At 39.6% G+C, this 25,931-nt stretch overlaps 1 protein-coding gene across 4 annotated transcripts in view; it reads right to left on the bottom strand.

The window, feature by feature from the left end:
• LOC139554836 (ras/Rap GTPase-activating protein SynGAP-like) overlaps nucleotides 1–25,931 on the bottom strand; it is an 85,988-nt gene that overhangs the window by 51,168 nt on the left and 8,889 nt on the right. For all 4 annotated transcript variants that reach the window (XM_071368000.1, XM_071368001.1, XM_071368002.1 and 1 more), the window contains exons 2-3: nucleotides 17,094–17,227; nucleotides 11,785–11,902 (exon numbers count right to left, since the gene is read on the bottom strand). In XM_071368000.1, the coding sequence (XP_071224101.1) occupies nucleotides 11,785–11,902; nucleotides 17,094–17,227 (252 nt within the window). The remainder of the gene's footprint in view (nucleotides 1–11,784; nucleotides 11,903–17,093; nucleotides 17,228–25,931) is intronic.

Below are 25,931 nucleotides of genomic sequence, written 5' to 3'. Positions count from 1 at the left end.
GTTGCAGTATCAGTTTATTTCCCCCCACTATATTATTATAATTCCTTTATTTTAAACATACACGGAAAATGCCTATTATCATATCAAGGTTTATCTGTGCTCAGCTCCTGGACTATTAAAATGCCTGATACGTAATTGCTACTAAAACTGGCTAGTTTGGGGCGAAAGGTAGCCTATTGGTTAGAGCGTTGGACTTGTAATCAAAAGGTTGCAAGATCGATCCCCAAGCTGACAAGGTAAAACTCTGTTGTTCTGCCCCTGATCAAGGAGGGTTAACCCACTGTTCCTAGGCTGTCATTGAAAATAAGAACTTGTTCTAAACTCTTGCCTAGTTAAATAAAGGTCAAATACATTTTTTTAAAATGGCACAAAAAGACACTTGTCAGCTGATGTCAAGACAAAAAGAAAATCACATTTGAATTGGGCATTACCCTATTTCATCAAAACTGGTTACTAGGAATATCTAGAAAAGTATCAAATTGTTCAGTGTAAAAGCATTCATGCATTACGAAAGATGCATGTTTGAACTGATGTACAGTTCAGGTTTGATTTGTATGAATTTCATACAACCTATAGTTTCATACGGGCAGTGTAGGACCTCATTTGGCACAAGTGCTGCTTTTTTTACATAGACCAAATGGGGCCCAATGTATTGTAGGATATCGTTAAAGTACAGATTCAAACCAATCACAGGACACTGCTGATGTGTAAAACATCTGATGGTGTTCTTCCCTCGTTGCGCTGCGACTGCAAGAGCACCAATTGTATCACCCACGTTTTGTAAGTGAATACTTTGAGGGCACTGTATATATACAGTACCAGTCAAAAGTTTGGACACACCTACTCATTCAAGGGTTTTTCTTTATTTTTACTATTTTCTACATTGTAGAATAATAGTGAAGACATCAAAACTATGAAATAACCCAAAAAGGATTATTCAAAGTAGCCACCCTTTGCCTTGATGACAGCTTTGCAAACTCTTGGCATTCTCTCAACCAGCATCACCTGGAATGCTTTTCCAACAGTCTTCAAGGAGTTCCCACATACATATGCTGAGAACTTGTTGGCTGCTTTTCCTTCACTCTGCGGTCCAACTCATCCCAACCATCTCAATTGGTTTGAGGTCGGGTGATTGTGGAGGCCAGGTCATCTGATGCTGCACTCCATCACTCTCCTTCTTGTTCAAATAGTCCTTACACAGCCTGGAGGTGTGTTGAGTCATTGTCCTGTTGAAAAACAGATGATAGTCCCGCTAAGCACAAACCAGATGGGATGGAGTATCGCTGCAGAATGCTGTGATAGCCATGCTGCTTAAGTGTGCCTTAAATTCTAAATAAATCACTGAAAGTGTCATCAGCAAAGCACCTCCATACCATCACACCTCCTCCATGCTTCACGGTGGGAACCACACATGCGGAGATCATCAGTTCACCTATTCTGCGTCTCACAAAGACAAGGCGGTTGGAACCAAAAATCTAAAATTTGGACTCATCAGACCAAAGGACATATTTCCACCGGTCTAATGTCCATTGCTTGTGTTTCTTGGCCCAAGCAAGTCTCTTCTTCTTATTGGTGTCCTTTAGTAGTGGTTCTTTGCAGCAATTCGACCATGAAGGCCTGATTCAAGCAGTGTCCTCTGAACAGTTGATGTTGAGATGTGTCTGTTACTTGAGAGCCAGTTTCATCATAGTGCTTGATGGTTTTTGAGACAATACTTTAACTTTAAAAGTTCTTGAAATTTTTCGGATTCACAGATCTTCATGTCTTAAAGTAATGAAGACTGTCCTTTCTCTTTGCTTATTTGAGCTATTCTTGCCATAATATGGACTTGGTCTTTTACCAAATAGGGCTATATTCTGTACACCACCCCTACCTTGTCACAACACAACTGATTGGCTCAAACACATTAAGAAGGAATGAAATTCTGCAAATTTATGTTTAACAAGGCACACCTGTTAATTAAAATACATTCCAGGTGACTACCTCATGAAGGTGGTTGAGAGAATGCCTAGAGTGTGCAAAACTGTCATCAATGCAAAGGGTGGCTACTTTGAAAAATCTCAAATATAAAATATATTTTGATTTGTTTAACACTTTTTTGTTTACTACATGATTCCACATGTGTTATTTTATAGTTTGATGTCTTCACTATTACTTTACTATGTAAAAAATTGTAAAAATAAAGAAAAACCCTTGAATGAAATGGTGAGTACAAACTTTTGACTGGTACTGTATATACAGTTGAATTCTGAAGTTTACATACACATAGGTTGGAGTCATTAAATCAACATTTTCAACCACTCCACAAATTTCTTGTTAACTTCTTATGGCTGCAGGGACAGTATTGAGTAGGTTGGATGAAAGGTGCACAGAGGCGCCCATAGTAAACTGCCTGCTCCTCAGTCCCAGTTGCTAATATATGCATATTATTATTCGTATTGGATAGAAAACACTCTGAAGTTTCTAAAACTGTTTGAATGATGTCTGTGAGTATAACAGAACTCATATCGCAGGCAAAAACCAGAGAAAAAAATCCAAACAGGAAGTGGGAATTCTGAGGTTGGTCGATTTTCAACACAGCCCCTATTGAACACACAGTGGGATATGGATGAGTTTGCACTTCCTACGGCATCCACTAGATGTCAACAGTCTGTAGAGCCTTGTCTGATGCCTCTACTGTGAAGTGGGGCCGAAGGAAACAGGAAATAGTCAGGTCTACCATGACCTGGCCATGCTCTGACCATGCGCGTTCACATGAGAGGGAGCTCTGTTCCATCGCACATCTGAAGTCAATGTAATTCTCCGGTTGGAACGTTAATGAAGATTTATGTTAAAAACATTCTAAAGATTGATTCAATACATCGTTTGAGATATTTCTACTGACTGTTACGGAACTTTTTGATATTTCGTCACCTTTTAGTGAACACGCTTTCTGACTTTGGATTTGTTTACCAAACACGCTAACAAAAATAGCTATTTGGACATAAATGATGGACATTACCGAACAAAACAAATATTTATTGTGGAAGTGGGAGTCCTGGGAGTGCATTCTGACGAAAATCAGCAAAGGTAAGTGAAGATTTATAATGCTTTTTATGAGTTTTGTTGACTGCACAATTTGGCGGGTAACTGTATGGCTTCCTTTTGTGGCTGAACGCTGTTCTCAGATTATTGAATATTGTGCTTTTGCCGTAAAGCTTTTTGAAATCTGACACAGCGGTTGCATTAAGAACAAGTGTATCTTTAATTCTATGTAAAACATGTATCTTTCATCAAAGTTTATGATGAGTATTTATGTTATTTGACGGGGCTCTCTGCAATTTCTCCGGATATTTTGGAGGCATTTCTGAACATAGCGCCAATGTAAACTGAGGTTTTTGGATATAAATATGAGCTTTATCGAACAAAACATATATGTATTGTGTAACATGAAGTCCTATGAGTGTCATCTGATGAAGATCATCAAAGGTTAGTGATTCATTTTATCTCTATTTCTGCTTTTTGTGACTCCTGTCTTTGGCTGGAAAAATGACTGCGTTTTTCTGTGATTTTGCGGTGACCTAACATAATCGTTTCTGGTACTTTCGCTGTAAAGCCTATTTGAAATCGGACACTTTGGTGGGATTAACAACAAGATTACCTTTAAAATGGTATAAGATACATGTATGTTTGAGGAATTTTAATTATGAGATTTCTGTTGTTTGAATTTGGCGCCCTGCACTTTCACGGGCTGTTGTCATATCATCCTGTTAACGGGATTGCAGCCATAAGAAGTTTTAACAAACTATAGTTTGGCAAGTCGGTTAGGACATCTACTTTGTGCATGACACAAGTCATTTTTCCAACAATTGTTTAAAGACAGATTATTTCACTGTATCACAATTCCAGTGGGTCAGAAGTTTACATCCACATCCACACTTCTTCGAAAACATTTATACCAATATATTGAACTTACAGGCAACAAATGGTCTATCATTATGGTAGGGGACTATAACACAGTGTCAATGGACCATAAAGGTAATCACTCTACAAACTATCATCACCGTGCCCTTAAGGAAATCACAAATATTATGGACACATTAGAAATAGTGGCTATTTGGAGACTAAAAAACCCTGACCTAGTGCGATATACATGAAGGAGACTTAATCAAGCTAGTCGTCTTGACTACTTTCTTGTCTCTTTCTCTTTTGCATCAAAGGTTAAAAATGTTTTAATAGGAGACAGAATGCGATCGGATCATCATCTAATTGGCATTCACAAAACTCTTATAGATTTTCCACGTGGATGGGGATATTGGAAATGTAATCAAAGTTTACTGGAGGACAACTTATTTTTAACTAAGACAAAATAATTTATAACAGAATTTTTCCAGTATAATATAGGTTCAGCAAATCCCCTTATTGTTTGGGATACCTTTAAATGTACCTTCAGGGGTCATTCAATTCAATATTCCTCAATAATAAAAAAGCAGTTTCTGGCTAAAGAAACAAGACTAACAAGGGAAATCCATGAACTAATAGTACAGGTAGATAGCAATGAAAACGATACTACAGAGATGCAAAATAAGTTAGAGGAAAAACAAAAAGAACTTGAGGAACTAATGTAATCTATTACAAAAATAAAGCAAACTGGATGGAAAAATAAAGCAAACTGGATGGAATATGGAGAAAAATTCACAAAATTCTTCCTGATGTTCTCTTTTCCGTCTCATCCTCTCCCACTGAATGAAGATTACGGTAAGGAATTATTTCCAAATAATATAAAACATTGAAAATTAACAAATGTACAGAAAGACCACTGCGAAGGCCAAATTACAGAGGAATAACTGTTTGAGGCTATTAAGTCCTTTCAGTCTGGAAAAACCCCAGGGCTTGATGGCATACCGGTAGAGGTGTATCAAGTATTTTTTGATATACTAAAAGCTCCATTGTTCGATTGTTTTAACTACTCCTATAGAAATGGTAGTCTGTCAGGTACTCAGCAGGAAGGTCTGATTTCTCTATTATTAAAACAAAACTTAGATGGCAAATATAAAGACCCTGTCTATCTAAAAAACTGGAGGCCCCTTACACTTCAATGTTGTGATGCAAAAATACTAGCAAAATGCATAGCACTCAGAATTAAAAGGGTTTTAACCAGGTATTGTTCATCCTGATCAGACAGGTTTTTTACATGGACGATACATTGGAGATAATATACGAAATCTACTAGAAATAATAGAACATCATGAAACATATAAGAAGCCATGAATGGTATTTATAGCGGATATTGAAAAGGCATTTAATAAAGTAAGACTGGATTATATTTATAAATGCCTGGATTTCTTAAATTTCGGTAATTCTCTTATAAAATGGGTAAAAATAATGTATTGCAACCCCAGGTGTAAAATAGTAAATAACGGCTACTTCTCAGAGTTTTGAATTGTCAAGAGGAGTTAAACAAGGGTGTCCGCTGTCACCATATCTATTCATTATGGCCATCGAAATGCTAGCTATTAAAATCAGATCCAAGGCTTAAAAACAAAGGTGTCCATTTATGCCGATGACTCAAGTTTTATGTTAAGTCCGCAAGCTAGATCCCTGCAATGTCTCATTAAAGATCGAGATAACTTTTCTATACTCTGGACTAAAACCTGAATTATGATAAGTGTACAATATTACGTATTGGATCCTTAAGAAATACAACTTTTACATTACCCTGCAGCTTACCTATAAAATGGGGCTGATGGTGAAGTAGACATACTCGGTATTCATATCACAAAATATATAAATAAGCTCTCCACAATGAATTTCAATAGAAAACTTGAAACAATAGACAAGATCCTGCAACCATGGAGAGGTAAATACCCATCTATTCATGGAAAAATTGCCCTGATTAACTCCTTAGTCATATCTCAGTTTACTCACTTACTTATGGCGCTGCCTAGTCCTGATGATTTGTTTTTGAAATTATATGAGAATTTTTTTTTGTTGCTTTATCTGGGACGCTAAACCAGACAAAATAAAACGAGCCAATCTATATAATGAATATGAATTGGGTGGGTTGAGATGATTAAATATAAAAGCACTAAACCTATCTCTAAAAGCTTCACTCATTCAAAAGTTTTATTTGAACCCTAAAAGGTTCAAGTAGATTAATAAGAAAACCTCATCCATTGTTTAAAAATTGCCTTTTTGCCTTTGTGCAGATTGCCATGTCTCATTTTCGATTATTTGAAAATTATACTTTTTTCTGAGTATCTGTCTTTTTCAAACAAGCATTGCAGAGCTGGCTACAATTTCAATTTCATCGCCCTGAAAAGATAGAACAAATATTATGGCTGAACTCAAATGTGCTGGTTGACAAAATACCTGTATTTATGGGAAAGATGTTTGAAAAGGGTATTTTGTTCTTAAATGATATTGTAAATTGTAATGGTAGAGTTATGTCCTTCATGGAGTTATCAGAATTGTACGGGAAGGTCTGCTCAATCCAAGAGTACAACCAATTGATTACAGCATTGCCCCAAAAATGGAGGAGGCGGGTGGCAGCGGGAGGAGGTAGGGAACTGGTCTGTCTGCCCAATATAAAGGATCAAAACTGGCGGAGGAATAAAAATACCATAAATAGGAAAGTATACCAGTTTCATTTGAGGACCAGGATGTTGACAACTGTGCCATACAGATCGCAAAATAGTTGGGAAGAGATTTTTGATGTACCGATTCCATCGTATTTTTATTTTTTTATTTTTTTTATTTTACCGTTATTTTACCAGGTAAGTTGACTGAGAACACGTTCTCATTTGCAGCAACGACCTGGGGAATAGTTACAGGGGAGAGGAGGGGGATGAATGAGCCAATTATAAACTGGGGATTATTAGGTGACCATGATGGTTTGAGGGCCAGATTGGGAATTTAGCCAGGACACCGGGGTTAACACCCCTACTCTTACGATAAGTGCCATGGGATCTTTAATGACCTCAGAGAGTCAGGACACCCGTTTAACGTCCCATCCGAAAGACGGCACCCTACACAGGGCAGTGTCCCCAATCACTGCCCTGGGGCATTGGGATATTTTTTAGACCAGAGGAAAGAGTGCCTCCTACTGGCCCTCCAACACCACTTCCAGCAGCATCTGGTCTCCCATCCAGGGACTGACCAGGACCCTGAGTTGATATATAAAACAATGCAAGATTCAAGACTTCGTGCATTTCAGCTAAAATTATTATATTATATATTTTGCCCATCTTAATCTTTTCTTTTTATTGGCAAGTCTGAGATATGTCTATTTCATTGCAACTCTGCCTAGAAGGCCAGCATCCCGGAGTCGCCTCTTCACTATTGACGTTGAGACTGGTGTTTTGCGGGTAATATTTAATGAAGCTGCCAGTATAAGTATTCAGACCTTTGGCAGCGATTACAGCCTTGAATGATCTTGGGTATGACGCTACAAGCTTGGCACACCTGTATTTGGGGAGTCTCTCCCATTCTTCTCTGCAGATCCTCTCAAGCTCTTTCAGGTTGGATGGGGAGCAACGCTTGAGTTTAAGTCCGGGCTCTGGCTGGGGCACTCAAGGACCTTCTGAGACTTGTCCGAAAGCCAATCCTGCATTGTCTTGGCTGTGTGCTTAGGGTCGTTGTCCTATGGGAAGGTGAACCTTCTCCCCAGTCAGAGGACCTAAATGCTCTGGAGCAGGTTTTCATTCATCTCTCTGTACTTTGCTCCATTCATCTTTCCCTCAAACCTGACTAGTCTCCCAGTCCAATCATGGTTTCATCAGACCAGAGAATCTTTTTCTCATGGTCTGAGAGTCCTTTAGGTGCCTTTTGGCAAACTCCAAGCGGGCTTTGACTGAGAAGTAGCTTCAGTCTGGCCACTCGACCATAAAGGCCTTGTTGGTGGAGTGCTGCAGAGATGGTTGTCCTTCTGAAAGGTTCTCCCATCTCCACAGAGGAACTCTGAAGCTCTGTCAGAATGACCATCAAGTTATTGGTCACCTCCCTGACCAAGGCCATTCTCCCCCGATTGCTCAGTTTGGCTGGGTGTTCAGCTCTAGTAAGAGTCTTGGTGATTCAAACTTCTTCCATTTAAGAATTATGGCAGCCACTGTAGTCTTGGGGACCTTCAGTGCTGCAGAAATGTTTTGTTACCCTTCCCCAGATCTGTGCCGACACAATCCTGTCTCGGAGCTCTACGGACAATTCCTTCGACATCATGGCTTGGTTTTTGCTCCTGACATGCGCTGTCAACTGTGGGACCTTACAGTGCCCTCCACTAATATTGGCACCCTTGTTAAATATGAGCAAAACTGTCTGTGAAGACAATATCTTTATTGTTTATCCTTCTGGTCTTTCACTCAGCAAAAAAAGAAACGTCCCTTTTTCAGGAACCTGTCTTTCTATTTGGATTTGTAAAAATCCAAAATAACTTCAAAGATCTTCATTGTAAAGGGTTTAAACACTGTTTCCCATGCTTGTTCAATGAACAATAAACAATTAATGAACATGCACCTGTGGAACGGTCGTTAAGACACTAACAGTTTACAGACAGTAGGCAATTAAGGTCACAGTTATGAAAACTCAGGGCACTAAAAGAGGCCTTTCTACTGACTCTGAAAAACACGAAAAGAAAGATGCCCAGGGTCCCTGCTCATCTCCGTGAATGTGCCTTAGGCATGCTGCAAGGAGGCATGAGGACTGAAAATGTGGTCCGGGCAATAAATTGCAATGTCTGTACTGTGAGACGTTTAAGACAGTGCTACAGGGAGACAGGACGGACAGCTGATCGTCCTCGCAGTGGCAGACCACGTGTAAAAACACCTGCACAGGATCGGTACATCTGTACATCAAACCTGCGGGACAGGTACAGGATGGCAACAACAACTGCCCGAGTTACACCAGGAATGCAAAATCACTCCATCAGTGCTCAGACTGTCCGCAATAGGCTGAGAGAGGCTGGACTGAGGGCTTGTAGGCCTGTTGTAAGGCAGGTCCTCACCAGACATCCCCGGCAAAAACGTTGCCTACGGGTACAAACAAACCGTCGCTGGACCAGACAGAACTGGCAAAAAGTGCTCTTCACTAATGAGTCGCGGTTTTGTCTCACCAGGGATGATGGTCGGATTCGCGTTTATCATCGAAGGAATGAGCGTTACACCGAGGCCTGTACTCAGGAGCGGGATCGATTTGGAGGTGGAGGGTCCGTCATGGTCTGGGGCAGTGTGTCACAGCATCATCGGACTGAGCTTGTTGTCATTGCAGGCAATCTCATTTCTGTGCGTTACAGGGAAGACATCCTCCTCCCTCATGTGGTACCCTTCCTGCAGGCTCATCCTGACATCCCTCCAGCATGACAATGCCACCAGTCATACTACTCGTTCTGTGCGTGATTTCCTGCAAGACAGGAATGTCAGTGTTCTGACATGGCCAGCGAAGAGCCCGGATCTCAATCCCATTGAGCACGTCTGGGACCTGTTGGATCTGGGACCTGTAGAATCGGGGGGTGAGGGCTAGTGCCATTCCCCCCAGATATGTCCGGGAACTTGTAGTTGCCTTGGTGGAAGAGTGGGGTAACATCTCACAGCAAGAACAGGCAAATCTGGTGCAGTCAATGAGGAGGAGATGCACTGCAGTACTTAATGCAGCTGGTGGCCACACCAGATAATGACTGTTACTTTTGATTTTGACCCCCCTTTGTTCAGGGACACATTATTCCATTTCTGTTAGTCACATGTCTGTGGAACTTGTTCAGTTTATTTCTCAGTTGTTGAATCTTGTTATGTTCATACAAATATTACACATGTTAAGTTTTCTGAAAATAAAACGCAGTTGACAGTGAGAGGACGTTTCTTTTTTTGCTGAGTTTATCAGGGGACCAAATGTTCAAAGGCCTGAAGCAACAACTTCAAATAATAACCACACTCTTGATATTAAATGGGTGGTTATGGTTTCATCCACTATATACCTGCAGCATCAAGCTAGCAGTTAGTAGTCAGTACCCAGTTGGCAAAATGTGGCATTTGATGTCATAATTGTTGTAAACTTATATTCTGGTGATCATAACATTTACATTTTTCCATTTTAGTCATTTAGCAGACGCTCTTATCCAGAGCGACTTACAGTAGAGTGCATACATTTTATTACATTTTTTTTTTTTTTTTTTTTTTTACATACTGAGACAAGGATATCCCTACCGGCCAAACCCTCCCTACCGGCCAAACCCTCCCTAACCCGTACGACGCTATGCCAATTGTGCATCGCCCCACGGATCTCCCGGTTGCGGCCGGCTGCGACAGAGCCTGGGAGCGAACCCAGCCCATCCTGGGAGCGAACCCAGAGACTCTGGTGGCGCAGCTAGCACTGCGATGCAGTGCCCTAGACCACTGCGCCACCCGGGAGTGAAAACTTAAAAGGTAACATACTGTACCACCTGACCATGGTGTCACAACATCATAAAAAGAAACGTCCTCTCACTGTCAACATCATAATGCAAAATGTACACATTTCATCGACATAGAATAATAGGACAATTAAAAGTGAAGAATTTGTGAACCAATTTGTGAACCACTAATTTGTGAGCCAGCATTAAATGTTGATGTGGGAAAATGACTTATTCCCTTCATCAGTAATTATATGATTACATATTGCAGTCCCACTGTGAAATCCACTCGAAAGTACTGTTGAATTAGAAAAAGTGTTAATGATCATAATTGCACATTGCACACCATCAGCCAATTCCATGGGGCACTATAGACAAATCTGAAAACTTTTTTACAAATATCTCCAATTCAGAATATCCAAATGTACCAGTGTCGTTCCATGAAATGAGTGCCTTTTGTGTCCCTTTGATATTTTAAGTAGAAATTGTGCACCAATATTGCATTTTAAAAGCCTTTATATTCAATGAAGTGCCCTTTTAATATAGACCACATGGATAATTCAATAAATCAGATTTGCTTAAGTGCAAAAGTTTAGCATTTTGAAATGTGCCTCCATGCACCCTCTGTGATTTCCAGGAAGATTTAACATGCTTAATCCTGACATTTCTCCAAGTTTTCACCATCATTGTAAAGCCCTACTTATTTTATTGCTTTGACAAAGTCATTTCTGAAGATTATTATTTATTTCATGTGATTAGTGATTCATTTACGTCTGTCCCTCATTTTAAGGTCAACCCTGTTATGTGAACTGAACTCTCATTTTAATATGGTGAAACTATTCCTTTTGAATTATTTTTTTCAAAAGAAACATTGAACATCTCATAGGTAAATCATAGCGTAAAAGCAGGTGAGCTGGTTCTACTCTTTTTTGGCAGTTTTCTGGTGTTTTGTGGTAGTAGTATAGTAGTATAATGAAAAATACTTATAATATTTTGAAGCTGACAAATACCAATACCGTCAAAGTGTTGTTTGACATAGCGCATCACGTCAATGCATCACTTACAAAACAAAAGACTACAGTACTTAAACTGCAAGTGGGCACTTCTTATTTACTGTATTCGAGATGTGTGCTACTGAGGGTTTATAATATATAATTTGATTTCACTGACACATAAAAAGGCACAGAGAAGGAGTACAAAAAAGAATGGTAACCAACAGTATGCTTTCATAGCGCTGTATTTCATTTGTCTCCAACAAATACAATGGCTTGGGAAATGCAAGGATGGATGTACCAAACCAGAGCTTGCAGATATCCAGAAGAAAAAAAAAACTATGTATTTGAATTGGTGCTATTGAACTGCAATGCACTTACATAGTTTGCACTTTGCAATCCAGTACAAATCTTTTCGGTATGGGTTCTACATACCTATCTCGGGGTGCTGATTTCTCCCCTCCACCGGCACACTGACTGTCCTTCGGAGCAGCTTGGTGCGCTCACTGCGCTGAGAGCCTGAGCGACGTTCATGCATCAGTAAAGGGTGAACCTAAGGTAAGAACAGGAGGTCAGATAGGTCAAGGTCCGGCTGAAAACACATCTCTAAAGATTGTGCCTTGGTCACTCCACGCCTGACCATCGCTCCTCCTAGCACTTTTCCTACATACTGTATAAATCACTTGTGTTGGGCACTAAAGCCTCACTTTGTTTAGCTGTTGTCCTGTAAGAAAAAAGTGATTGCACAGGATCTTAAACTATGGATCATTTCATTTATGCTAAATGATCATATCAAACCAGAGCATATCATGTATAAGAAAAAGTTAGTTGTGTAACGATAGTCTATGTCGTCCTCCTCATCGGACGAGGAGAGGCGAGAAGGATCAGACCAATATGCAGAGTGGTTAGTTTCCATGGTAATTTAATAGACACGAAAACAATATGCGATACAAAATAACAAATGAAACTACCATGACAGTCCCGTGTGGCGAAACACTAACAAGGAACAAACACCCACAAACCACACGTGAAACCCCGGCTGCCTAAGTATGATTCTCAATCAGGGACAACGATAGACAGCTACCTCTGATTGAGAATCATACCAGGCCGAACACAAAAAACCCAACATAGAAAACACACATAGACAACCCACCCCAACTCACGCCCTGACCATACTAAATACATACAAAATAAGGGAAAATAAGGTCAGGAACGTGACAAGTTTTGTAACAAAGCTACATGTTTTTTATTTGTATTTATTTACGTCAATTTCACTGGTGTAAATGTTTCAGAGTTAGCTTCATATTACTTGATATTTGTGTATTTAACATAATAAAGCAATAAACTGAAAACCTCCCCTACTGAAATCCAGATCGTTGAGAGTTGAGCATCTCAAGGACCAGGGGCATTTTCCACCCACACTTAAAATAAAGGCTAGCACAACACAGTCCCAATGTGGTTTACAGAGGTGAGAGGTCAAATTGCTTTTCAACACGCAAAGCCTTGCCCAGAAGCACTTTGTCTCTATGTGAAACAAATAGTTAACAAAGTGAATAGGTTGGCATTACAGCTACAATTTGGTGTTTAATAAAACAATAAACTGCCACTTGCATTGGTATACAGCTGAGGGATGGGGATAGGGAAATGTAAACCCTCTCAAATTCTTAAACAGCACAGACTGACATCCACATTATCGTTTTACACATTTAAAAAAATATACATTGATTGTTTATATGTGTGTTGCTTGTAAACAATGTCACCTTATTTGGATTATTATATAGAACGGATGTTGTGCTAAGCTCATGATGCATTTATAAGTTATATTCTTTAGGAATCAATTGGTAAATAAATATCCATTCATTTAAATTACCATTGTAAAGATTTCAAAATCCCAGACTATACCTTTAATGTTTGTGTTGTATTTCATCATATTACTAACCATCAGCGATGTATCATTTCCAATTGTGAAATCGTGAAACCGGAGGAAACTCAAGTCACTTTAACTATGTAAACTTCAGAGCTGCCAATATCTCTTCAAAATCAGGCTTGTTGACCTTGTCTCTGAAAATATGAATTTATCATATACTGTAGGTTACTGTGACCTCTAAAACCATGCCGCACATACTGTAATAAGTGTCATATTACATCATTTGTGAGCCATTCTTATGTCCCCTATGCTCTCTGTAAATGCTAGCTTTGTTGCTTCTCTTATTCGTTGAAATTGTAACATTTTCCCAAATATTGCACTGAATTAAATTATTCCATCCCACATATTTCATTGAGTTCATTTGACTATATACAGTTGTTTGACATACCACAGAGAGAAAAGTAGATGTCTCAGCACAACCTCAATGAACTTGGAGAGCTGCTGTACATTATGTTTAGTGGGTTCTGCTGTTAGCTGGGGCAAAGAGCCCTTGGCTAATGGACAGTGAAACGACAAGAGTGTGTGGTCTGAAATAGCTTCTCCCACAGGTATTTCCCCAGCCAGGTGACATGAGCCAGCACTGGTAACTGCATCACCAGAAAGTGCTGAAGTTTAGAGAGAGAAATGATATTCACATTGTGATACTGTACCATAGTAAATAGCAGAAAACACAAAAAAATTGAGCTCAGGTAACGTTAGCAATGACAAATTGCCATTCCAATTGACTTAAGATCTACTAAGTTAAATGTAAGTTGAATAGCTTTTTTCCTTTATTCAGAGGTACAGTACTGCACATCTTTTTTAAGTGCACTACCCCAGTATGTGCAGGGAGTAAAAAACATATTGGGGATGTTTTGTATGACTATAATTAATAATGAACTATATTAAATGCTTGTACACTATGTTCTCAGATCAATAGATTAATGTAATCCCATATCCCATCCAGATACACACTAAAGGAAAAGGTTACATACGTAGAGGAATTCCTCTCATTTTCATAGAAAACCCTAACCCTCAAACAATTCATATGAATCACCTGTGTATGATTACGATCAGGTTCAATTTACAATAAAAAAGTGTCTCCCTGACTGGGGGGTCTTTGTAAGAGTACCTGCCATATCAATTAAGAAGAGGAACGATTATTTTGGAATACCACATTGTAAAGTTGAATAATGTCTCCCTCCAATGGCTAGTTTTGGGACTTCATCTCTCACTTCTGGGCTTCCCTGTTATTGATGGGGCCGTGACCTATTCCACAAATCTGCCCAATTCTACTTTCCTACTCGGAACTAACAAAACACTGATACATTGCATTGCATCATCAATGCATTAGCTTGCGCTAATTTCCAGCATCAGTCCATATAAGGGTTGTAAAATAGGAGTATTCAAGTGGGGTAAAGAAAATAAAGAAAAAAATACATCAAAATGGTATCAAACAATAACATGCTTGCTGTTCTTTATACTAGCTATTCCTTAAATCTGCTCTTACCCACTTGATGAGACACCTCATATTAACCAAATAATTCAATACCCCCACTTGGACCTAATGGAAACACAGAACTTAAAATAAATAATTGCGCTAGGGATATAATGTGGATGTACAGCTCTTATGGCTGCGTTTACACAGGCAGCCAATTCTGATCTTTTTTTCACTCAAAGGTATTTTGATCAATCAGACCAGCTCTGCATGAGCTCTGGTGTGATAGGTGAAAAGATGAAAGACAATTAGTGCTGTAAAAATATCAGAATTTGGCTGCCCATTCGACACCACATTCAATACAACCTGTATTAGCTGCCCACTGCGGAACCTCGTTTTTCGCCCCTGTCTCTCAATCGGAGACTGATAAAGACCTAGGTAGCCTGGTGTATGGACTCTCTAGTAGCGTTATAAAGTTTAAACACATCACCTTTAATACGGTTTGGCCCTGAAAGTTCAGTAACAGAAAAAAGTAGGACCTAGCCTGGTTACTCAAATGATCTAAATGGTACCTTTATTGGTTAGGGACAACACTCCAATCCAAACAGGGGTTAGGTGTGTTAACCTAGTGCACCATACCCATATACAGTGCATTCGGAAAGTATTCAGACCCTTTGACCTTTTGTTACGTTACAGCCTTATTCTAAAATTGATGAATTCGTGTTTTTCCTCATCAATCTACACACAATACCCCATAATGACAAAGCAAAAACAGGTTTTTACAAATGTTTGCAAATTTATTTAAAAAAAAAATGATATCACATTTACATAAGTATTCAGACTCTTTACCCAGTACTTTGTTGAATCACCTTTGGCAGTGATTACAGCCTTGAGTCATCTTGGGTATGACGCTACAAGCTTGGCACACCTCTTGTTGGGGAGTTTCTTCCATTCTTCTCTTCAGATCCTCTCAATCTCTGTCAGATTGCATGGGGAGCGTTGCTGCAGAGCTATTTTCAGGTCTCTCAAGAGATGTTCGATTGGGTTCAAGTCCGGGCACTGGCTGGGCCACTCAAGGACATTCAGAGACTTGTCCCGAAGCGACTCCTGCGTTGTCTTGGCTGTGTGCTTTTTGTCGTTGTCCTATTGGAAGGTGAACCTTTGCCCCCATCTGAGGTCCTGAGTGCTCTGGAGCAGGCTTTCATCAAGGATCTATCTTTACTATACTCTGTTCATCTTTCCCTCGACCCTGACTATTCTCCCAGTCCCTGCCGCTGAAAAACATCCCCACAGCATGATGCTGCTACTACCACGCTTCACCGTAGGGATGGTGCCCGGTTTCCTCCAGATGTGACGCTTGGCATTCAGGCCAAAGAGTTCAATCTTGGTTTCATCAGACCAGAGAATCTTTTTTCTCATGGTCTGAGAGTCCTTTAGGTGCCTTTTGGCAAACTCCAAGCGGGCTGTCATGACCCTTTTACTGAGGAGTGGCTTCCGTCTGGCCACTCTACCATAAAGGCCTGATTGGTGGAGTGCTGCAGAGATGGTTGTCCTTCAGGAAAGTTCCTCCCATCTCCACAGAGCAACTCTGGAGCCCTGTCAGAGTGACCATCGGGTTCTTGGTCACCTCCCTGACCAAGGCCCTTCTCCCCAAACTGCTCAGTTTGGCTAGGCGACCAGCATAATGAAGAGTCTTGGTGGTTCAAAACTTTGTCCATTTAAGATTGATGGAGGCCACTTTGTTCTTGGGGACCGTCTTGGTTCCCAGATCTATGCCTCGATACAATCCTATCTCGGAGCTCTACAGACAATTCCTTCGACCTCATGACTTGGTTTTTGCTCTGCCATGCACTGTCAACTGTGGGACCTTATATAGACAGGTGTGTACCTTTCCAAATCATGTCCACACAGGTGAACTCCAATCAAGTTCTAGAAACATCTCAAGGACGATCAATGGTAACAGGATGCACCTGAGCTCAATTTCGAGTATCATAGCAAAGTATTTGAATACTTATGTAAATAAGGTATTTTTGTTATTAAAAAATTATAAATTTGAAAATCTTTCTAAAATCCTGTTTTCGCTTTGTCATTATTGGGTATTGTGTGTAGATTTATGAGGAAAAACATTTATTTTATCCATTTTAGAATAAGGCTGTAACAATAACAAAATGTGGAAATATTGAAGGGGTCTGAATACTTTCCAAATATACTGTACCTGTAGGTAAATAAATCAGTGATCAATGTGGACTCTCAACCCATCAGGTAGACTCTCTAGTCAATCAAATACATTCACTGACCAATTAAGAGCTAGGGAGAAATGAAAATCAGCAGGACTGTGGTTGTCTGCCATGTCCTGTATGTGTTTGTCTCTGGTGAACAAGATGTAGGTATTCATCCTACCTCCTCCTGGTCAAACATGTAGCGCTGACTCCCGGTTCTCATCGAGCGGCGTAGGTTCCAACCGGGGGAATCATAAGCCAGCCCATTGGAAGGGGTCTGGGGCCGCGAGGACAACGGGGAGGCACACCTTCCATCTTAGAATGAGATAAATATGAATTAGTGAATTAACTTTTTTATATAGGAAAAGAACAGCACAGCAGCTAGGATCAATAGCACAATTGACAATGCCAGAAAAATAATACTTTATTTTTTCACCAGGAGGTAGCAGCAGAGCTTCCATTTTTTTACTTGTTATAAATAGAGTTGGCAATCAGGTCTACTGATTGTCCTGAAAATAAAATAGACCTGTCCTCAATTCAGAAACTTCCATGAGATAGAAAGACAGCGGTGTCTTTTGACAAAAAAGTAAGAGACCTGATATATATCTGTGCTGCCTCATGATACAGAAACTGGCTCCTGACCAAGTGGGCTGTTCTGGCTCGGACAAGGCTTACTAATAATATATCATTTTATATATAATAAGTTGCTTGTTTACTGGCAAGTTGGAGATACAAACAGCTAATCCTCTTTCACGATTAGTTGTCTTTCTCAGTAGATGAAAACAAACAATTGAACACCACCACGCATCCCTGCACCATTTATTTTGGGGTGTTATAATAAAGTACAGAAGTAGTAGACTAAGCAGCATTCTTCAAATACTACAGATAAATACTTTTTTTAAAGGCTGAATAGTGCACCTTTAATGTTACGCAATAAGACTATACGTACCACAGCAGTGTGCTCAAATCTAGGAGACAGGGATGCACGACAAAAACTACAACATTGACATTAATAAAACGGACATACTCTTGTGTATTGTATTTGGCAATATAGCAAACCTAATGATGTTTATCGAAAGGTATGTGACATTTCAATTCTGTGTTAATTCTCCATTGGTGCAATGACAATGATAAAAATAATAATAGAGAACCATTTCTGTAATTTGCCCATTCATTGTGCTGGGAGGATAGCCAAGCAACACAATTATTATCCACCTACTTGGAGGTATGGTGATTTTCATACAAGAATGCAATACTGTATATACAATTTGACTGTGTGTCATATTTTGTGCACTGTTAAAGTTGCACATCCAGAAATAGAGAAGGAGTGCACAGGAAGCTAAAATTTTGCTCTGGCGATGTCACTTCCGCAACACCCACTCCTTCACTCGCTCGCTTGCTCTCACTCACACACACACCTCCAGCACGTCGCCATGGCAACTGAGAAAAGAATAGACTGTAAGGGACTGCTGGAGGTAAAGATGATCTGCAAAGGATAGAGCGAGAGATTCCAAGCAGGATGAAGAGAGAAATGGAAAGAGGAAAATGGGTTCGAGAGAGGATAGGGCTAGCGTTCCAAAGGAGAGGAAGAGAAGAGAACATCTGATAGAACTAGCTACCTAAAGGGGAAATTGAGGTTTGTGAACCATTGACAGTGGAAAAGGTGGAAGAGAGAGATAGTAGAAGGGGGAGGAACTAAAGGAAAGAAGGGCACTATTTTTTAAGTGAAGCCCACACTGTCTCCATGGCAACCCTGATAAACGTGAACAAGTGACTAGTCTCCTCCCTCTCTTGTCCTCTATAGTCTTTAAATGTACAATATCGCATGTAGTATGTAGGAGGCCCTGCAGATTCCAAAAGTAGAAAGTAGATATTCCACCACTGTAGTTTTGTGTGGGCTTGTGATAACCTTGACCACTACACACTGGGAACATTATTCTGTGACTATGAAACAATCATATTTTTTCCTTATGGCTTACCCCTCCCCCTCTCTTTTTACCCATCTGTCCCTATTTCCTTCCCTTTCCTCCCCTTCACTCCCTGCATTTCACTCTCTCCCACTCTCTCAATTTTTCTAAACTAACATATGGATTTGTTTTCAGCTGGTTATAACAAGGATCACTTAGCTATTTGAGTTTGAATTTTAAGACCCCTTAAGGTATCAAAAAAATATTTTTTTGGGGGGGGATAAAACATTGAATTTGGCATTACTGCTATTAGCCAATAGAAACACAGTGAATAACAGATTCTAAAGAAGTTTGTTGTGACGTGTCTGTCCTATATCTGAGAGATATAAGAAATAATACATTTTTTCCCGAGATTTTTTTTTCATGTAATTATCCTATTATTTTAGGCAGTAAACTATCTCCATATATACTTCCATAATTTTTTAAAACTGGTACCGGGACCTTCAGACGAGGCTTGAAAGGCTTGTGCACGTCCTTGAGCAAAACGGAGAACACCATCGTGTTTGTTAGAGTCTCATCTTTCAATGGAGTGGCCATGATAGTTTAGGCCAAACTGTTCGGACACTACAGGCGTTTTCGTGAGAAGACCGATTTTCGGGAAGGCTCATGGTCTGATAAACACTGCTCTGGCTCTGCCACCTTTCACCGCAGCTGTGGATGTGCGTTATGGCCGGATGCAGTGGATTGATGGGGATTCTTTTAATTATGTAAATTGTTTTATTATGTTGTGCAATGTTGTTACTGTAGTAGCTTCAGCATTGTTTATAGAGTAACTTAATATAAAGTGATATCAGGAATTCAGATTCCACTTCACACTTTTGAATGAATATCGTGTCTGTCCGACATACAGAAAATAAAGAAAAAACCTTGAATGAGTAGGTGTGTCCAGATTTTTGACTGGTACTGTATACCTATGCCGCCTAGTGGATTGACCCACTTCAGCACCATGCCGCTGTCCTTAAGTGCTCCCCAGTGTCTAGGGAGTTCAAACCATTTCAGCACCACAGCATTGTCCACACTGCTCTCACAGCCTCACACCCCCACACCTGTAAACAATTGATCTAATTCACATCACAACCATGGTCAAATCCATGCTAACGCTAACGGGGTATGAAGTAGAAATGCTCCATTGAAGTCATTAATGGAAAATCGTGCCAAAACATATCAACCGTCCAAGGCTGGAATTCTATCAACCCCCCCCCCCCCCCCCCATAGCAATATATATTAATGTGTTTGTTCACAAACTTCACCACTTCACCTCGTGCACACACACTTCTTATTCTGAACAATAATAGCATACATGTGGAGTCTACCTGGTAATAGTTGTAGGTCTTTATATAGTAACCAAGACCAATGGCCAGGCCACATGAATCAGGTTTTATTGGCAGCATTGGGAACCACAGCACTTGATTGTGTTCACTTAGTTGTTAATGAGTTGAGGGAGTTTAAATCAAGAGGTCATCTGCAGCTAAGTATAGACTTTCGTCAATACATTAGCCTCAAAAGACCTGCGTACATCTGAATACATCCATTGCTCTACTACATGACTGCTAGGGTGGAACAGACTGGGACAGAGTAATGTTTAAAAGTAGCGATCTGACATACTCACAAAAGGTTATAAGAAAGTGGCCAGATTAGCAACAGGAAAGAGCTTGTGTAAAACAATACAAGGCCAAGACAAAAGCCACTGCACACAATGGACTACTATGGAATATATTTTATTTAACCGGAATGTTCCATTGATGTTTGAATACTTCTTTCCAAAGGGAGGCATATTTGATCCATTTAAAACAACTACAGTGCTGCATAAAAACAGAAATATCAATAAATGCCCACCATCATTGTAAAACATGAAGGCTTTGTCATCCAGACCTGAAAAGGGTAGCTTTAGCCTTGAACTCCTCTATCTGGATAAAGTACTCTAAATCAAACAAATTCTGGAGATTATGCCAAGACCAAGAAAATGTGAAAACTAAAAGCTGTTGTACCAAGTTCTGTGGTCTGGCCCTTGGCACCTGGTATAGCAACTTAACTTACACAGTAAAATCGCAAGAGTTCGTTCAACTTTATGGAGTCAAATGTAACACTATTGGGAAGTTTATAGCGTCCCACCCGCATTTTGCATTAAAACTACTCTGGTCAAGGTGTTGATATTTTTGGTATTCAAACGACAATAACTGGAGGAATTATCCAACTCTCCGAGAGTTGCTTAAATTGAACTCCAAATTCTATTTAAGTGTCATTTTTAATCTTTTACATTTTTTTTTATTTTTGCATTAACAATCAACTCCAGCCGAGTACATTTCTCTTTCAGTTGACGTCCTTTGAGTTATAAGGGTGTAAAGCTATATTTAAATATTTCTTAATTTGTAACATTATAGTGGTTTGCAATGTAATATCCAATCTCTATTGGAATCAAACTTGCAGGAAGTTATCCAGCCCTTTTACATTTCCCCAAATTTGCATTTACCATACATGTCATAGTAGGGAAGAAAATACAGTATTTGGAGACTACCTACACACCATGTAAACTGGAACAACTATCTCACTAACTGTTGCTATAAATCCAACCACTTAAAGATTGGATTAGTTTAGATTTTTTTTTAGCATGAAATCAAAAACAATCAAAGTACATGCAAAAAACAGATAATGAAACAAACAATTTAAAAAATCACATCTGATTTAACTCCCTGTCTCTGGTTACTCTTAATGGAGTTAAAAGTACTCTGTCCCAATCAACTCCAGTGGTCAACACTAACTTCAGGGTCTCTTGAGGGTTAATATAACTCCCAGTAGAGTCAATTTAAGCCAAATTTCTTTAACATTGGGATTTCAACTATCCTTGATTTACTGTGTAGTTGGGATGATCTGAGGTTATAAGAACCATGGCTGGTCTGGGTCAAGGAACAGAGGTACATTTACCAGTTATATATACAGTACCAGTCAAAAGTCTGGACACACCTACTCATTCAAGGGGTTTTCTTCCATTTTTACTATTTTCTACATTGTGGAATAATAGTGAAGACATCAAAACTATGAAATAACACATATGGAATCATGTAGGAACCAAAAATGTGTTAAACAAATTAAAATATATTTTATATTTGAGATTCATCAAAGTAGCCACCCTTTGCCTTGATGACAGCCTTGATGACAGCTAAGTTCACTGAGTGAATCAGGCCTTCGTGCTCGAATTGCTGCAAATAAACCACAGCATTCTGCAGCAATACACCATCCCATCTGGTTTGCACTTAGTGGGACAAACATTTGTTTTTCAACAGGACAATGACACAACACACCTCCAGGCTATGTAAGGGCTATTTGACCAAGAAGAAGAGTGAGAGTGCTGCATCAGATGGCCTGGCCTCCACAATCACCCGACCTCAACTCAGTTGAGATGGTTTGGGATGAGTTGGACCGCAGAGTGAAGGAAAAGCAGCCAACAAGTGCTCAGCATATGTGGGAACTCCTTCAAGACTGTTGGAAAAGCATTCCAGGTGAAGCTGGTTGAGAGAATGCCAAGAGTGTGCAAAGCTGCCATCAAGGCAAAGGGTGCCTACTTTGAAGAATCTCAAATATAAATATACTTTAATTTGTTTAACACTTTTTTGGTTACTTCATGATTCCATGTGTTATTTCATTGTGTTGATGTCTTAACTATTATTATACAATATAGAAAATAGTAAAAAATAAAGAAAAAACATTGAATGAGTAGGTGTGTCCAAACTTTTGACCCGTACTGTATGTGTGAGGGGCATCAAGTCTCAACATGCCATGATACAAAGTGTCCAACAGGTGCAGTGTCAACTGATGCATGTATATAGATTATTTCCCTAAAATCAGTTCTGGCAGACACTAGTCTTTTCTGTTGTCAAAAACTTTGCCTTAAAAAATAAATAGGATATAGGCTATGGAGAGCCATGGTCAGGTTCACTTGGGTATATCAACTGTAGTTACATAGACCAGAGAAAGTCAAACAGGAACCAACCTGGACTGGAGGGACACGTTTGAATTTTGGACCCAGACCTGTTTGGAACCCCGGTAGGGTCAGAATACAGGTTCTGAGGGACCCGTGAAGACCTTTACTGCATACTGTTTGTATGTGGGATGAATGACTGTGTGAGCTTTGGTGGTAACTATCACCCTCAGCACTTAAAGAGATTGCGAATATTGTGGATACATTAGAACTGGCTAATTTGGGTAGCTACCTTGAAGAATCTTGAAGAAATATAAAATATTATTTTGATATGTTTAACACTGTTTTTGGTTACTACATGATTCCATATGTGTTATTTCATAGTTTTGATGTCTTCACTAGTATTCTTCTATGTATTCTTCTTCTATAAAATCGTAAATCATTTAGAAAAACCCTTGAATGAGTAGGCGTGTCCAAACTTTTGACTGGTACTGTATATGTAACAAAAAAGCTGAAAAACCAACAAAAAATACTATTTTTGTCATCGGAAGCATTAATGCATTAAAAATGCATTAATAAAAAAATATGTTATAAAAAATGATTAAAAACAACTACAGGTGACATTATAGTCATGTGGTCCAGTGTAAACTATCACTCCAACACTAAACATGTCAAAATGGGTTGGTAGTGTACGAATGTAAAGATGTTTTTATATAGTTTAACATGGTTATTATTTACAGATATAAACTTCCGCAAACTGAAAAAATAAATACAGCCCTTCAGAAAGTATTCAACCACTTGACTTTTTACACATTTTGTTGTGTTACAGCCTGAATTTTAAAAACGTGTGTCACTGGCCTACACACAATACCCCATAATGCCAAAGTGGAATTATGTTGTTAGAAATGTTTACAAATTAATTAAAAAAGAACATCTGAAATGTCTTGAGTCATTTAAGCCCTTTGTTATGGCAAGCCTAAATAAGTTCAGGAGTAAACATTTGTTTAACAAGTCACATAATAGGTTGCATGGACTCAATATATGTGCACTAATAGTGTTTCACATGATTTTAGAATAACTACCTCATCTCTGTACCCCATACTGACAATTATCTGTAAGGTCCCTCATTCGAGCAGTGGATTTCAAACACAGATTATAGGGAGGTATTTTAATGCCTCGTAAAAAAGGGCACCTATTTTGTAGATGGTGTATCAATACACCCATTCACTACAAAGATACATGCGTCTCTCCTAACGCAGTTGCCGGAGAGGAAACCGCTCAGAGATTTCACCATGAGGCCAGTATCGGTATGTGGGTAAAATCACCAGGGAAGCCAAGACCCAAAAATATATACATATTACAACCTATGTGTTGTGATAATTGTGTAATTTGCTCTATAACTTGTTAGTTCATATGCCTTGACACCATGATATATAGGCCTAAGGCAGAGACAATAAGAAGACACAGTGGCAGAATAAATTCAACCACACCATTGTTTCATCACAAAACCGGAGACCAACATATTGCATGTAACAAACAGTTACATGACCTACAGCATGGTCAAGATAGTTAATGTTTCTGAGATTTTCAGACTACTAAACACTATAGATTTAGAACCACAGGGAGTTACTGCAAGTCGCAAAGAAAACAGACGATGCCTCCACTATTCCAGCAATATTTCAACATAATCTAATCCCGCATGCTTAGTCTAATGCAGTGACAACTAAAAGATACCAAAAACGATTTAGTCCAATCAATGTCATCTAAATATGATGGCTGTCCATGGTACTGATTTATGTGTGTGTGTGTGTGTGTGTGTGTGTGTGTGTGTGTGTGTGTGTGTGTGTGTGTGTGTGTGTGTGTGTGTGTGTAAGTAGAAAAAACATGTTGACTCATCCTACTTGTAGAGGAACACCAATGCCATCTTCATCTCATGTTGCCTAAACGGTCTATGGCTCTGTCATACACACGTTTAGTTTTTGTTGTCATAGGCTTCCTGGCTAAAATGCTGGCTCGCTAGCCTAAATTTCTTTCATGGGCAACAATGCGCCAGGCCAGCTAGTTAACATTAGCCTAACATTACTACATCTAGCTACATGTTGAATTGCCATCCTCTCAGGCCAGGGGCACAATGTATGAATTCATGGTTGGATCAGAATCGCCGTTATAATCATTGGCATGTACGGAGAATTGAGTAAAACCACAAGTCCAAATCCCTATCCCCATCAATGGCTAATTTCGGAAAGCTAGTCACCCAATTTTAGCTAGCTAGCCACCGGAGGACAATGACACAACAGGATGCAACAATTCAAGTTATGTCAATGACATTTGGCTTCTAATGTGATTTGATTGGTCTGAAGCCAAATCAAACTGTCTTCCCTTAAAACGTCATTTTTTGTGTGCCAGTACCAGCTCAACGCTGATTGGCTATTATTTTAATTCATTTTTTATCAAGGGAGGCCAAATGCTCGCCAAGGGCAGCATTTAGCTACAATGTCATACTCTTTTTGACCAGACAACATAGATGGGCATACACATACAGAGACAGAGGGGCGCTGTTTGTTCGCTTGGATGCTTTCGCCGGTGAGATACATTCAGCCTCTTGCGAATTGAAGGACATTTATGAAACACCGATAGACAAAAGAAAAAAGATTTTGTATGTTTTATTCATTTTTTTCTTGGTCATTTTTGGGGGCGAGCCTGGCTTCCCTTGGCATCCATGAATACATGCCCCTGCAAGTTGCCAATGGTGTCACACCCTGATCGGTTTCACCTGTCTTTGTGCTTGTCTCCACCCCCTTCCAGGTGTTGCCCATCTTCCCCATTATCCCCTGAGCATTTATACCTGTGTTCTCTGTTTGTCTGTTGCCAGTTCGTCTTGTCTTGTCAGGTCTTACCAGTGTGCGTTCCTGTTTTCCTGTTTCTCAAGTGTTTGTTTCCTAGTTTTCCCGGTTCTGACCATTCTGCCTGCCCTGACCCCGAGCCTGCCTGCCGTCATGTACCTGCCTGACTCTGACCTGATTACGAACCCCTGCCTGTCCTCGACCTGCCCTTTGTCCCGTGTTATAATAAATTATTGAGAACTGTACTATCCGCCTCCTGTGTCTGCATCTGGGTCATATCCTGAGTCGTGATA

The sequence above is a fragment of the Salvelinus alpinus genome, chromosome 26 (genome assembly GCF_045679555.1).
Source record: "Salvelinus alpinus chromosome 26, SLU_Salpinus.1, whole genome shotgun sequence".
NCBI classification, from domain to species: domain Eukaryota; kingdom Metazoa; phylum Chordata; class Actinopteri; order Salmoniformes; family Salmonidae; genus Salvelinus; species Salvelinus alpinus.
This window is presented reverse-complemented; position numbering and strand designations above follow the sequence as displayed.